This window comes from Triticum aestivum, chromosome 5B (genome assembly GCF_018294505.1).
Source record: "Triticum aestivum cultivar Chinese Spring chromosome 5B, IWGSC CS RefSeq v2.1, whole genome shotgun sequence".
NCBI lineage: Eukaryota > Viridiplantae > Streptophyta > Magnoliopsida > Poales > Poaceae > Triticum > Triticum aestivum.
In genome coordinates this window covers 674504121-674518934 of record NC_057807.1, presented here as the reverse complement: position 1 = coordinate 674518934, position 14814 = coordinate 674504121, and the positions used below count along the sequence as shown (strand labels likewise).

Below are 14814 nucleotides of genomic sequence, written 5' to 3'. Positions count from 1 at the left end.
AAAGAAGATTTTTTCAAATTCAAAACATTTTTTAATTCCTGAAAAGTTTTGAATTCATGAACATTTTTGTATTGTTCCTTTTTTTTTGCAATTTCACATTTAAAAAAAAATCATGAACACTTAAAAAAATCCTAAACTTTTCTAATTCAAGAACAGTTTTTGAAATCCATGAACATTTTTTCCAGAGTCGCAAACATTTTTCAAAACAGAGAATTTTTTGGCAAATCAAAAACAGTTTTTTAATTCATGATTTTTTTGTATTTGTGAATATTTTTCATATTTATTTGAAATTTGTTAAAAAAGTACTCTAAAAAGGAAACGAGAAAAATGAAGAAGAGAAGGGACGGCCCTGGGTATGCGTTTGCTGTTTGCTCCCTTTCCACCACACTGCCTCTTCTTCCGGCCAAACCCTCGCTCGTCTTCCTCCGTTCGCCGGCACCACCTCACGTCGCCATGGCCGGCGGCGGCGGCCCCCCGGGCTCCAAAAAGCGGAAGCGCGCGGCGGCGAGGAGGTCCAAGGCGTCCAAGCGGGCCAAGGGGAAGAAGCCCTACGAAGCCCCCGCGGCGCGCGGCGGCGGCGGCGGCTCCAAGGAGGAGCCGCAGCCCGTCACCGCCATGGACGAGCGGGCAGAAGCCGAGGTATGGACATGGTTGGAGCATGGGAATTGGTTTAGAGCATGGCCTGCTTGAATTTGAGCTGAAACCGGAGTCTTGACTCTCTGGCAGGAAATGTCCGAGTCGACGGAGCCCGATTGCAGCCTCGAGAAGGTAATTTTTGCTTTCATCATGTTTCCAGTAGCATTAATTCCTGTATGTGATGCCATGATTTGGTTCCAGCAGACGAATTGCAATTCCTGCTTCTGCCTAAATCGCCACCTCTGTTTATGATGATTCAGTACCATCTGTTGGGCAACTCTAAGTTTGATTGCTCACGGCACCTAAAATTTAACAGGAACTCAAATTACTATGTGTAAAGTTGAGATACTATAACATGAGGACGAACAGGAGATGCAGGTAAGTGTCACTATCAAAGTCTTGTGAGTTGTGACATATGTTCAAGTTCTTATGCACATGGATTTGCCGTCTGTACAGGCTAGTTACCGAGGCTCTCCGTAAAATGGATGGGAAATATTTAGAAATTGCTAGATCCCCTACCGCATGTGTTCTTCAAGTAAGTTGATATTCATTCTCGTTGCTTATGGTGTTTTGGTACTTATTCTGATAGCCACCATTTTTTGCCAGTTATGTGTGAAGTGGTGCTCACACTCAGAGAGGGATCCTATTTTTGTTGCTCTGCAGCCACATTTGCTCGATCTTTCTCTTGATGAACACACTGTTTTCCTTGTGCATAATATCATAAAAATGGGTAAATTTCTCTACGATTCGCTAATAACTCATATGGGTTCATATGTGAGAAGGTTGCTTGTTTGTTTGATTACCCTTAGCTTCACTAACACACCTCTTGTTTGTGACTGCAGCCACTAGAAAACAGTTTGCAAGGTTCATCTATTCCCTTCGTGGTCATGTCGCTTCCCTTCTTTGTCACACAATAGGGGCGGCAGGTATGTGTGTCACAAATGGGTAGGAAATCGTCATGTATAGGAACGGCAGGAGTTAATTGTTGAATGCCATTGTATGCATCCGTTTCTATTTATATACAAGTGAGATACATGGTAATCTCACATTGAGATGCACTCTTTCTTGCAGTTCTTGACCATGCCTTTAATCTGGCGACGCGGCCTCAGAAAAGAAGTTTGTTGTTGGAATTGTACTCCACTGAGCTTCAGCTGTCCAATGACCTGAAAGAAGAAAAACCATGCAGGTTCAGGTTGGCATGCTATAATGTCTTGCCATACATCTGCTTTGAAGTTTCCCCTTAACTTTTGTTACTTTTCTGTACGAAACTTAAACTTGGGTGGAGGGAAATAATGTTGTGGTCATCCACTTATCCTGCCATAGGTGGCTGCAGTTTTTTTTTTTTTTTTTTTTTGAGAATCGTGGCTGAAGTTATTTGTTTAGTTCAATTTACTAAAATTCAACTCTCCTTTTCAGTTTGTTAAATATAATTTCCAAGCTTGGACTACAGAAATCATCTGTCCTGCAGCATATGACTACTGTTATCCAGCAAGTTCTGGAAAAGGGTATTGTTGAGTATTCCATAGTACACACGGTCATATTGGAGTACTTAACAATTGCAGATAAGGTAAATGTATTTTATTGACGTGATTGACCTAGCTTTATAACAAACCTTTCCTTTGTTGGTGAAATGTTTCTTCAGCTTATTGCAGTATCTAATATATGCATGTTCTACGTAGACATCAGCCTTGGACGTGATTCGTCAATTAATCCCCCATCTTACTGAACGGACATACGCCTTAGATGAACTATCAGGTGTCGCCAGATTACTAGGGAAACCAGAAGTGGAGAAGAAAAGATCTTCAAAACCACTTCTCATTCAGATCATGCAGACGAAGGAAGGATTAAAATTAGGGCTTGCTTGCCTCAAGCATGGCCTTGCGGAGGTACATTGTCTGTTTTTTTTTCTCTTTCTGTTTTCTTATTGTATATTAAGAGACAGATTTCAGATGGATCACTTGCTTTAACTTTGCCCACTCATCTGTTTTATCCGATGTTTATTTATTAACTTCTGTAGATTCCAGAGACACTAAATAGTCATGCAAATTGAACTGTGCATTACTTAGTGCCTCACGCTGCATATTCAGTAGTATATTCTTCTCGCTTATTTCCATTGTGCTTTTGCCATTTAACATTGTAATGCATTTCAGGATAGGAAGAGGATTATCAAAAGCTTGAAGTGGAGGATTATGAAGCTTGCTCTCAGTGATTATGGATGCCTTGTAAGTGATGTCTATATATGTAATATATTTTAGTGTTTAAATAGGATCATACTGTGTGAATTGTATGCTTTAACCTATACAAACATCCTCCCAGTGCACAGTAACTTCAGATGGTTTTATGCTTCCAAGCGATTAATCCTCAACTGAACTAACATGCTTTTTTCCTCCAGTTCGTTATTTGTCTTCTCTCCATTGTTGACAACACAGAACTTGTTACTGAGGTTAGTCAGCACCAATCGTTTGCTTGAAGCAATTGTTATGCTGCCATTAGAAGCAACCTGAAGAGACAATGCTTATAGCTTGCTTTCAATATTTATAGGTTGTAATTGATGTGTTGAAAAAGCAGTTAAAGGAACTCATATTCGACAAGGTAAAAGCAATTCCAAGCTTCTGATGTGCTTATTTTTATTTGTCAGTTATATGCACATGAGACTATTTATGATGGAGCTCCTTGTTGGAACAGAACGGGAGACACCCATTGCTGCAGCTCTTTCACCCACTTTGTTCACGTTATCTGACTCTGGGTGAATTGTTTTATCTGAACTACAACGTGCCTTCCCTTGTTTCAAAGGCAAGTTACCTATTCTATTAACTCTTTAAGTACTTTGAAGAGAAACAGCCCCCCTGAAATTTGCTTTTTTTTGTTCAGGTTAACTTTGGCAGTAAGTTGGATGATGTAGCTGACAAAGAACATGGGGGTTCAGAAGACACACTGATTGCATCTGATAGCAAGGAGGACCCGATTAAACGGCGGCAAGAACTGTTGGTGAAAAGCGAGCTTTATGAGGTGATACTCAAAACATGTACTCCCTCCGATCTAAATTAATTGTCACAACTTTAGTACAAAAGCTGCGACAATTAATTTGGATCTGAGGGAGTATTTAACTTTTGATTTATTTATTGAACGGCATTTCTCTTGGAGCATGTACTTCTCCCCCTCAAGAGATCTACATTTATTCTCGCAGCAGGGTAGTATATAGGTAAAAAATGATCTTATATTTTGGGACGGAGGGAGTAATATATAGTCGCAACCTTACCATGCCCCCCATCAGTCACATAAGACATAATACCCTTGATCCCAACATTACCATGCTCCCGTCAGACGCGTAACCCCTAATCCCAGCATTAATGTAGGTGTTCTTTTTTCCTTTGCAGGTTCTCATCGAGACTTGCATTGAAAATGTTGGACAGTTACTTCGAACAAACTTTGGCAAAGATGTACTATATGAGGTAATCTCCCTTGTTTTTGGTGTACTCTTAATACGAATGAGTAGTCGACTATTGAAGAGCGTCATGATTGCACATAATTTTGCTTTATAAGAGGTACTGCTGTTATGCTTATGGAGGTTCTGTATTGCCATTTTCCAAGGTTGCTGTAGGTGGAAAAAATAACTTCTTGGAGGGGGTCACTGACAGGATCCACGTACTTCACAATGCTATAGCTTGTGACGCAGCACGCCCGAGGACAGATGATGGTGATGAGCACGCCTTTGATAACTACCACTCCAGCCGTACAATCAGGAGAATGATACTTGATTGTCCTGCATTTGCTGCTACCCTCTGGAAAACAGCCCTCGAAGGGAAATGCAAGTTATATGCAGATGGATTCAGGTACTTCAAAATGACTCATCATCGATATGTCAGTTCTTTAATCTGTTCATCAAATTTGTGAACCATGCAAATGCAACAACAACAAAGCGTTTCAGTCCCAAACAAGTAGGGGTAGGCTAGTGTTGAAACCCATAAGATGTCGAAACCAAGTCATGGTTCTGGCACGTGAACCATGCAAATGCGATGAATAAAGTTTCAACTATTGGTTGCAATTTACATACTACATTGCACTGGTTAGGTGATATTTTGAAGGACAAACAAAGGAATCATACGCTGATATTCTTTTGAATTTGTTGGTTGCTGCAGCTCCATGGTGCTGGCTGCCTATCTGGAATCTCCAAATTCCGGGGTGAAGGATCTTGCGAAATCCGAGTTGCAACCGCTCATCGACGGTGGCATACTGAAGCCCCAGGACCATAAAGCAGAGGAGAAGTGAGTTTTCTCGCCATCGCCAGCGCCATCGTCATACTTGAGGCGTATGTTGACTTTTGTCAATCATGTAGCCGAAATATAGTTAACACACTTTTTACGTTCACTGGTGAGGCTTGCGTACGCTTTTACCGGCTTAAGGTGAGGTACGAGCGCCTGTGTTGCCATAATTGGGCAGTGGCAAGCTCATGTGGCTCGCATCTAGCAAAGAACTTACGAGTAGGTTAGGGCATTAGTGTCTAGTCCACTTTCGAATATATTGTGGTGCAAGGTGCCTATTTAAGTAGTTTTTTCTTTCTCTGATGAAAAGCAGGTTATTCTTTCATTTGTGGTTTTTAGGAGCATCCCATACCATGCTGGCTTCGTTTCCATAATTTGGGCAATGGAACCTCATGTGGCTCGCAACTACGTTGCAATGAACTTAACCTTGTTTCCATATTTTCAGGTCTGCCATGGAGTGTAGTTCCGACGAGTCGTCATCAGAGCTAAGCGATACAGATACTGGCTACCATGCCAAAAAAGCATACAAGGATTTGAAGTCTGGCAAGCTTGTGGCGAGGTTTGGCACCGACAGGTTTAGATGCCCGTTCTGCCCCGAGAAGAAGAAGAAGCTGGACTACCGTTACCGTGAGCTGATTCAGCATGTCATTGTCGTGGGTGCATCCAGGCGTCCTTGGAAGGTGAGGGCAAACCACCGGGCCCTGGGTAAACATCTCGAGACGGACCATGCTGATGCACCAGGCTCATCCAAAATGCCTCTACGACAAGCTGAGGCACTGTACCTCTCTAAAATAAAGAGCAGTCAAGCTGGGCCAAGATCTACCTGCAAACCAAGCAGATAAGCTGCCGCCTACCTTTGCCCCCCCCCCCCCCCCCCCCCACTCTTCTCTCTCTCTCACTCTCCATACAAGTTGCTCTGATTCTGAATCAGTTGGTTTCGCCATGGACGAATCGTCAAGCTCTGGTGTCTGCACAATTTTTTTCTCCCCCTTTGGGCATTGATGCACACATGAATGGTGATGCTGCGATTTATTACATGCTTATACTGGTTAATCATAAAAATAAAGGGTTCCTTTCTTTGGTGTTCATCGCATGTGGTGCGCAACGTGGAGATGGAATGTAATTATGCCAACAAGGGAGTAACCTTTGAGATCAATGTGAATAACAGTATGTGGTCTATCTATTGTGTAAAACTTGAGGCACTTCGAAATGAGAATTTGGCGAGTTCTGTAAAGGTGCGCTGCCTCTTGGGGGCACTGTTGCGGTTCTCCTCCTGCGTGCCAGGGCTTTGGGTGAAAAACCCGTATCCGGTTGGCCATAATCGGGGACACGTTGCGTTGTTACCCTCCTTGGGGCGTTGACGGGGAGCTCAAGTACCCCATGTTCATGAGCATGCTTGATCGTCGCTCGAAACTTCTTCGGGTCAGACATTGGGTGGTTCATCTACCTCCTATCCTTTACACATGACCTCGATGTCAACTTCCTTTGTTCGAGTGAGAGGGCAGAGGGCCTCCCGGAACTAGTAGGGTGAGGATGTTGTGGCGACGTCCGGTGGTTTCTCCAGGAGACGAGGGGTCGCTCTTGGTTGGCTTTCGTGGGTCACGAGTTCCAAACCTGACCTTCTTTAAGTTGCTTCGACTACGGGAACCACAAGGAAAACGGAACACGAGTGGGAATGTGGGACTGGGTCCTTGCTTTTTGTCGTAGTTTGGTCCTGTAGCGGCTGCAGGGCGAAGACACGCCCTAGGCCACCCTGTCAACGAAGCAAATTATACCCACGCCCTAGAGGCCTGACACTGCCCCTGATTTGCTCACTCTGCTCAATAGTGTCTCGCACCATTCAGCCGTGTGGCTTTATTTACAAAGCGGGACGCAAAACTATTTTTCTATTCTTAAATAAATTTTAGTTTAGTAATCAATCTGAAATGTCTATAATTGTTAATCACTATAAATGTTCGTGATCTCACACAAGATTATCTATTAATCAGCCTAATCATAGCTGTTATTCTTAATCATAACTCATAACATACTCTATTTACCCCACAAGTTCACAAAAATTGCTCATAGAATAAACAAACATTGTTGAGATGAAAAAAATAACATAAATTAACTTGCATTAGTGAAATGAGGACATGCAAAGGCTACAAAAGAAATTACATAGAAAACTTAATTGTTACCATGGGCGGATCCAGTGTGGGGGTTATGGGGCCATGGCACCCACAAACATTTTGCAGAACTTCTTTTTAACTAGTGAATGCTTATAATCTATTTCCTCTGCTCCACAATATAGTGCGTATTATGCCTATTTAAAATCAAATGATGTAAACTTTGACCAAGTGTTCAGAAAAAAAGGTTAAAATTTAGAATCTATCATTTTATTCCTCACGAAATATAATTTCATATGATGTATATTTGGTACTCCCTCAGTTCACAAATACTCCTCTGTTTTTGTATATAATGCCACTTCATATTTTTATGTCTAATTTTGATCATTAATTTCACCAACAAAATGTGACTGATATGCCAGAAAAAGTGAACCATTGGATGCACATTTCAAATAACTTTCCGATGATGTATTTTTAATGACATATAACCCATATTTTGTTGACTAAAATTATAAGTCAAAGTTTGACACGAAACGTGAAGTGGCCTTGTATGCAAAAATGGAGGGAGTATAAGATGTTTTGGATATTTCAGTATGAACGACATACGAACTGAGATGAGTGAACAATCACACTAAAACGTTTCTATATACATCCAATTTTGTAAAAGTTTAGAACATCTTATATTTGTGAATGAAAGGAGTATTATAGAATTAGATAAATTTCTCTATAAATTGGTCAAAGTTTGTGACGTTTAACTTCCATGAAAACCATGGTACGCTATATTATGTTTGACAGATGGAGTAGTATATTAATTTGGTGCAGCCTAAATACTTCAATACCGAAGCCCACATAAATAGAAAATTAGGTTTCAGGCTAACATCATATAATTCAGACTTCAACTCAAAGCCTAACACAACCCATCTCTACTCCCCATAAATACTAGATTCCATGTATAAACAAATGGCGACACTTCCATTACAAAAATTATGAAGTTGTTCCTTTGCTTCATCAGCAGAGCTATGTGTAAGGATGAGGGGGCCATTGCCCCCAGCTATAAACCAATTCCTGAATAATTTTTAAATTGAAGGGCTTAGATGGAAAGTTTCTAGCCTTTGTCCCTAAAAAGTCATATTCTGTCTTGCCCCCACAACAGATTTTGTCTAGCTCCGGCACTGTCGGACTACTACCAATACGTCAACTAAAAGACTCACTCATATCGCAATTCTTGCAACATCATTTTGGTTTTTCCTTGGAACATCTCCTTTTCCCAAGAGTTGAGCATCAATAAATATCAGATTCTCTCCAAGAACCAATAAAATCCAGTTTTCATTCCAAATAACCGATCGTGAAAAGTGACAAACGCTGCAATTAGTGCAAACGATGAGGATGTATCACATCAGCCAAGCAAATCAATTAGATAGGAGAATATATAAATCAAAGGACAAGGACTTACCCTGGTGCTTTCTGAAATGGGTAACTTTCATTGTGGTCTGGAAAATCAAGAGGCAGAGTGAACTATTTTAGGCAGACACAATCAAGTCTACATAAACATATCTTTTACAAAGCCATTTCCATTTAGAAAGGCTCATTTCTTAGAACATGGAAAAATATTGGCACATGCAAGTAACAACTACCTCAAAATCACTCACAAGAAGAGGATATCACTGCCAATTATTGCCTAACAATATATGGCCAAACTACCTTATAATATAAAGAAAGCAGAAGGAATTAAGCAATGCAATGTACATGCGGTGTAGTTGGGCTCAGCGGCAACATAGCATTCCCCTCCAATGATGCTGGAGAAGACGAACAAGGACACACACGGAGTCGTGGGACCATCACAACACGGAAGAAAAACCCCGAGAAGGAGGCATGACTCCCTTGGAAAGAACGATGAGTGTGAGTGATAGAACAACGCGGAGAAGAGTGAGTTCAAGTCATAGAACCACATGGTTTCCATGACACGATGCTACACGGTAGCATTAAAACAGTTTGTTTTCAAAATAGGAGCAACCCATGGAATGGCACATCTAATCCAAGTGAGAGGGCCGAGACCCCCCCCCCCTCCCAACCCCCGCACTAGTGGGGTTCAACATGGCACCCCCTGGGTTCGGGTGCTGGTAATGCTTGCCCAAACCTGTACTTGTCTTAATTTTTTTCGTCCAAACTCGTACCCGTACATCAGGTTTCAAACTTTTCCCACAGTCGTACTTGGGCGGGTGCCGGTAATACCCGTGGATGAAAATACCCATCTCGGCCACCTTACCCAATTCACACCTCACCATGTATTTACATGCTACACAACATTTTAACATGTATACTTCAAAATTTCAAATATATACACCACATTTTAGCATGTTAGCACATATATTTCACGATTTACTATGCGATTGAATAAGAAGAATGGTATTATTTTAGAAGTGGATAACAACAAGCATGAACTAGATGGCACTAAAAAGTGTCCAATTATATTCATGGATAAGTAGCATGTAAGTGAACTTTTTAGGGAAACATTCATATATGTTATTTTTTTCTCAATTACGAGACAAATAAGAGGGACATAATTTTCTCTATTGAAGATACTTCTGCAACCTCTAAATGATCAAATGAAAGAGACTATATAATAAGATCAACAAAGTCAGAAGCAAAATCATGAGTTCGCAAAATATGATCAATGCATTTAAACATGACCATGCACATGGGTAAGCGGATGAGATTTTGAGTCAAGGCTAGTGGCTACGTCAGCCTTGGGTAATGTGGCTAGGTTTTTTTTCCTTAAATGACACAATGGGACCTACTTGTTGGACGGAACTAGTATATAGGTATGTGGGTACATGAGTATGGCTATTGCTTTCCCATACCCGTACCCTCTTTACCCATGGGTACAATTTTTTCTCATTTATAAACCCTTGGTGATTATTTTTTTCCAAACCCTTACCCTAGTATGGTTTTTACCCGCAGAGTTTGCGGGTAACCATTGCCGTGTTGAAGCGGGATGAGGACATTGCGGTGACATCCCATGATTTCTTCATGCTCAACGGTGTCTTGCTGTGCACTCTGCATTTTTTTAGCTTCGCCCTCTTTGTTTTTTTTTTTGTGAGGACTGTCTGATTTTCTTTTATCTGCTTTCCAAGATAATTTCATCGACGCTTTCTATCGTTTGGCTGTGTGGCTTTATTTATAAAGCGGGGTGCAAATCTATTTCGTGAAATTCAGTTTTCATGGTCTTTTACCAATTTTTAGTCTACTAATTAGTTTAGAAACGTCTGTAATTGTTAACCACTAGAAAAGCTGGTTTGCTTTATCATCCATTACAGACGGTAAATTTGTAACATATTGTGCAGAATAATGCAGTGTGAATTATGTGAAGTGGGTAGCCTCTCAGCGAGCGGGAGAAATATGAATAAAGATCTTCTGAGTTCTATCCTGTAGTAAAACGTGAGGGACTTCAAATATGAGAATCTGGCTGTCTGCTATCTGCTTCAATATGAGAATCTGACTTCAAAATGAGATGAAAAAGAGCGAGTTAATTGGTGCTGTCTGCTGTGAGCCTGTGAGCACATCATATATCACCAAGGGCGCTTCGTGCTCGCGGCGCGCTCCGGCGCGGTCCTGACCTGGTACACCGGCGACTCGCAGCTGCCGTTTGTGCACCAGCTCTGGTGGCCGTGGCCCGCGCCGAGCTCCTCCTCCTCGAACGGCCGGCACTCGGCGAACGACGGCGGGGGCCGGGCGTGCGGGTAGTCCGGGAAGCGCTGCCGGTCGGACGGGTCGAAGAGCGGGAAGGACTGGCGCCTGCGCGCCCCGGCTGCGTTGGCGCGCAGGCAGTCGTCGATGACCCTGCACTCGTCCCGCAGCCGGTTCTGCACCTCCCGCAGCGCCTGCGTCGCCGGCGCTGGCGGCCTCCCGCCGCCGCCCTGCTGCTTGGCCTTGGCGACGGAGGCACGGGCCTTATTGTGCTGCTGCTGCTGCGCGGACGCTGCCGCGGACGACGGCGGCGTCCTCCTGTCGCCGGTGCGGCGCTTGGTCGGGGCGCAGGGCATTGTCGCGGCCCTTGCCCGGTCGTGGCATGCCGTGCAGAAGGCCGTGGCGCGCTCGGCGTCGAAGGCCCTCCGGCGCGCCTTGTCCGTCAGGCACGCGTGCGCCTGCGAAACGGGAACAAATGCACGCCACGTCAGCGCACAAATATACAGTACAGACAGTAGTACAAATGCTTTTTTAACCGTTGACGATGAGGCAACATTACCGCCAGGCGTAAATTAGAATAATTGCAATTACTCCTAGTTAAATTGAATTCAATTGAATCGCGCATTCAACCGGAGTTTGTCGGCCTAAATAACCAACTCGAATTCGAAGTGGCCATGCATGCATGGGCGACGGATCGATCAAGGTAACAAACAAAACAAACTTGCAATCTCTTCCCCGTGCGTTTCGGAGCGATCGCAACAACCTACCACTACTCGAGTGAACATCGTCGTCACGTACTATGGACTACTAGTATGCGGAGAGGAGTGACAGAAAGGCAGCAGCAACAACATAAAAAGGCGAAGATTCCAAGTGAACCGCAATGCAAGATCATCATGAAAAGGCGCATGCGGAGAGGCGTGTGTAAATTACCAGTATATCTTTTTTTTTTAGAGGAAATTACTGTACCTCGGAGACGAGCTTGAAGGCGACCTCTGCCTTGGGATGCCTGTTCTTGTCCGGGTGCAGCTGCAGAGCTGCACATCACATCACATGAATCAATCAATTTTATTTACTGAGTACCATCAGTGTAGTACAAATGTACGATCAGTAATTAAACGCGGCGATCAACGATGGCGTGATTTTTGCGTACCGAGGTGCCGGTACCGCCGCTTGATGGCGTCCTCCGACGCGGCCTCGCCGATCTGCCATACATGCGCGAGTTAATTAATTAACACGACGCCGAAAACAGAGGCGCAACGAGGAGGAAGAAGGACGTGCATGCGTATGTATTGTATACGTACGGCGAGGACGAGGTACCAGTCGACGAAGATTGCGCGGCGCGGGGAGCGGCGGCGGTGCGGGCAGGACGCGAAGGCCGCCGACGCCGCGCACACCTCGCGGGCCGCCTGCGCCTTCCCGGCCGCGTCCGCCATCGACGTGGCCGGACCGGTCGATCGATCGACGTACGCCGGGGCAGAGCACACGCGAAAGCAGTTTGGCTGTGTATGAACCAGGTGTCGTAGGATGAAGAGAGGTTTTTGGTGGCGTGACTTGTCCGCCTAGTGGAGTGGAGTGGGGGTGGGGAGGAGATCGAGGCGAGGGGGAGTGGGAGGGAGGGGCGGTTCCGAGGAGGACGAAGGAGTGGAGCCCGAAAGAGCGGGGATTGCGGGTGCATGCAACTCGTGTCGTCTGTCACTTTTTTTTTTTACTTTCGAAAGGAGGAACAAAAGGCCATCGCATCGCGTCTGCTGAACCGGAAATCGAGATCTGCACGACCGAGCCAGCGCGCTCACTGTTTCCCTGGGCCAAAATTTGAGTGAAATCTGTTTTAAACCTTGAATTCATGCGGCTCGTTGGAATAAAACCCTAACCTTTTAATCCCTAAAATCCGTACCCTGTACTTATTGATCCCGGTCTATCTTAACCCTCGATCCGGTTACATAAATTTGGCGCGCTAGGAAAACAACGATACCGGCCAGGATGATTCTCTACTCTCACTGAGTAAGGGTCCATATGTCATAATCATGATACCTCCTAGTTCTACGCATCTCTCCTTATGAACCGCACCTCGTGCTCAAGCCCAGCCAGCCTCCCTCGACATGGCCACTCTGCCTTGCCTCGCCATGCACAGGGTCATGGACAAGAGAATTCGGGAGTGCTCCGCCGCCAGCCCCTCCTTCCTGTTGGATTTAAACATGGCATAACCTCCCGGCGCTCATGCGTGACTTGCACAACATGGCCATGCAGATGCGCTGAGCTACTGCTTGTCCTGCTTTACCCGACATTGTGACACTCGACGCTGGAAGGTGCTAACTGAATCGCTTCGTGTCATGGATGGGATCGAAGTAGCCGATGGTCACTTTCTGATTGTAGCACTAGAAACCCGGTGAGGTGGCAGTCGGCGATTTCATCGTCGTTGTTGCTTCTTGTGAACAATTGAGCGAACACGCTGCCCCCTATTCAAGCTGTCAAGGATCCATAGGTAATTTCTGGTGCCTTCAATTCCTACACTGATTCAAATCCGTGTTGTGCAGATACAACATGTAAGGTTGGATAATTCTAACACAAAGAAGTACCCAAGGAGCATAGTATTCATCTTTTGCCTAGGGGTGCTGGCCTAGCTCGGGTGCACTTTATAAAGACTTGAGCGGTAGCATTGAAATGGTGAAGCCATGGATCCTCTTGTAGTTCAATAGTTAGGCATCCCTTCATTATCTGCTTGGTCCTCCGCCAGCTCAGAGGATTTTTCTTTTGAGAAAAATAGATGCCTCCCTCTCCGATTCATATAATGAAACCATCTGATCTTAAGCATTTACAAACACTACGCACACCCCACGAAATTACGAGCATCCAGTAAGATTCAAAGCAAAGTTCTATTACAGACCCGAACAACAGGGGCCAAAAAAAAGGGTAAGCGCATGCTAAGAGCAACACACGTCAACCAGTTTTTGCAGGGACCAACACAAAAGAAACACTAGGACAAAACAACATAGAGCTAACAACCAACTTCAAGGATTAGTAGCACAAAAGGCCCATCTAACTTCACTTCTCCATCTCTGGAATTAGCCAGCAAGTCAAGGGACTCCACGTCTCCATCCCTGCGAAGCACGGAACACTTCACTTGCCACCTGCTCGACTAGTCTTAGCTCCCAATATCAACATTTTTGCCTTTGTGTCCTTTATCTGCAGAATGGACCAACCAGAGATCCAATTACATATTAGTTTCACCAGCACAATCGGATCATAAAATTTCTTTCTATTAAAAATCACATCATTTCTATACTTCTAGAGAGACCAAAATAGAGACGAGACCCCGGCAAGAACAAGTTTCTTGCCAAGTTTCCGGAATGTCTTGATCTATCTGTCAAACAAATCATTAGTTTTGCATGGGTAGAATTCAAATCAAAAGCACTGTAGTAGGCTCCAAATCAGCCTAGCAGCAGAACAGGAGAAAGAAGGTGATCAATGCTTCCATCTTGCCCACAGAAACACTACTTTTGTGTCCTTTCTATCCTCGTTTAGGAAGATTACCTCTAGTTAATATTCTATTTCTATTAACCAGCCAAAGGAAGACTTTAATTTTATTAGGAATCTTGATTTTCCATAATAATTTCTATGGGAAACCACATTTATTCTTAAAAAGAATCATGTAAAGAGACTTCACTAAAAATTTCCTGTCAGGAGTCAACATCCACATGGTTTCATCTTTTCCCCCATGAATGATGACTTCATCACACCCCTCTTTCAAGCTATTCCGTAATTCTAAGGATTCCCCATATAATGTTCTTCTAAAATAAAAGTTGTGGCACCCCTTTTCTATAGCTTCAGCAACAAAATTTTGTGATCAAAGCAAGTTAAGTATTATTCCGACTCAGAGGATACAAGAGCTTTAAACAAACAATGCTCCATAAGATTGTACATATCATTTGGACTCACTCTCAGATTGGACATTGCCCAATCTCGGGACGGCAATGCCACGGATGGCCTCGGCCTCGCCGGCAAGGGCTTGGACGTGACATCCCCGGAGGCGGGACATGAGGTGTTGGAGGCGTGGGATGAAAGGAGAAGGCTGAGAGAGACATATCATGTCTAAGGCGACGAAACCATTGAGGAAGAAGAAACAC

The 14814-nt window shown here is 44.0% G+C and overlaps 2 protein-coding genes across 2 annotated transcripts; one reads left to right on the top strand and one right to left on the bottom strand.

Moving 5' to 3' along the window:
* The first annotated feature begins 348 nt into the window (after positions 1 to 348).
* Positions 349 to 5986, top strand: LOC123114108 (pumilio homolog 24). The gene is made up of 18 exons (XM_044535476.1): positions 349 to 639; positions 727 to 768; positions 953 to 1014; positions 1093 to 1171; positions 1243 to 1366; positions 1479 to 1562; positions 1708 to 1828; positions 2053 to 2203; positions 2316 to 2522; positions 2787 to 2858; positions 3029 to 3079; positions 3178 to 3228; positions 3322 to 3429; positions 3508 to 3645; positions 4014 to 4088; positions 4228 to 4469; positions 4776 to 4901; positions 5344 to 5986. Exons 1-18 carry the CDS (start codon positions 454 to 456, stop codon positions 5738 to 5740), a joined length of 2316 nt encoding a protein of 771 aa, XP_044391411.1. The 5' UTR covers positions 349 to 453; the 3' UTR covers positions 5741 to 5986.
* Positions 5987 to 10339: 4353 nt separating this feature from the next.
* Positions 10340 to 12304, bottom strand: LOC123114107 (dnaJ homolog subfamily C member 17). The gene is made up of 4 exons (XM_044535475.1): positions 11992 to 12304; positions 11841 to 11892; positions 11657 to 11724; positions 10340 to 11148 (listed from the first exon to the last, which is right to left on the bottom strand). Exons 1-4 carry the CDS (start codon positions 12121 to 12123, stop codon positions 10573 to 10575), a joined length of 828 nt encoding a protein of 275 aa, XP_044391410.1. The 5' UTR covers positions 12124 to 12304; the 3' UTR covers positions 10340 to 10572.
* Positions 12305 to 14814: the final 2510 nt, after the last annotated feature.

Coding starts and splice junctions, on each gene's coding strand:
- LOC123114107 (XM_044535475.1), bottom strand. CDS start 12,123: ATGGCGGACGCGGCCGGGAAGGCGCAGGCGGCCCGCGAGGTGTGCGCG. Junction 11,725..11,840: donor GCGGCGGTACCGGCACCTCG/GTACGCAAAAAT, acceptor TGTGATGTGCAG/CTCTGCAGCTGCACCCGGAC. Junction 11,149..11,656: donor CCTTCAAGCTCGTCTCCGAG/GTACAGTAATTT, acceptor CCCGTTTCGCAG/GCGCACGCGTGCCTGACGGA.
- LOC123114108 (XM_044535476.1), top strand. CDS start 454: ATGGCCGGCGGCGGCGGCCCCCCGGGCTCCAAAAAGCGGAAGCGCGCG. Junction 2,204..2,315: donor ACTTAACAATTGCAGATAAG/GTAAATGTATTT, acceptor TGTTCTACGTAG/ACATCAGCCTTGGACGTGAT. Junction 2,523..2,786: donor TCAAGCATGGCCTTGCGGAG/GTACATTGTCTG, acceptor AATGCATTTCAG/GATAGGAAGAGGATTATCAA.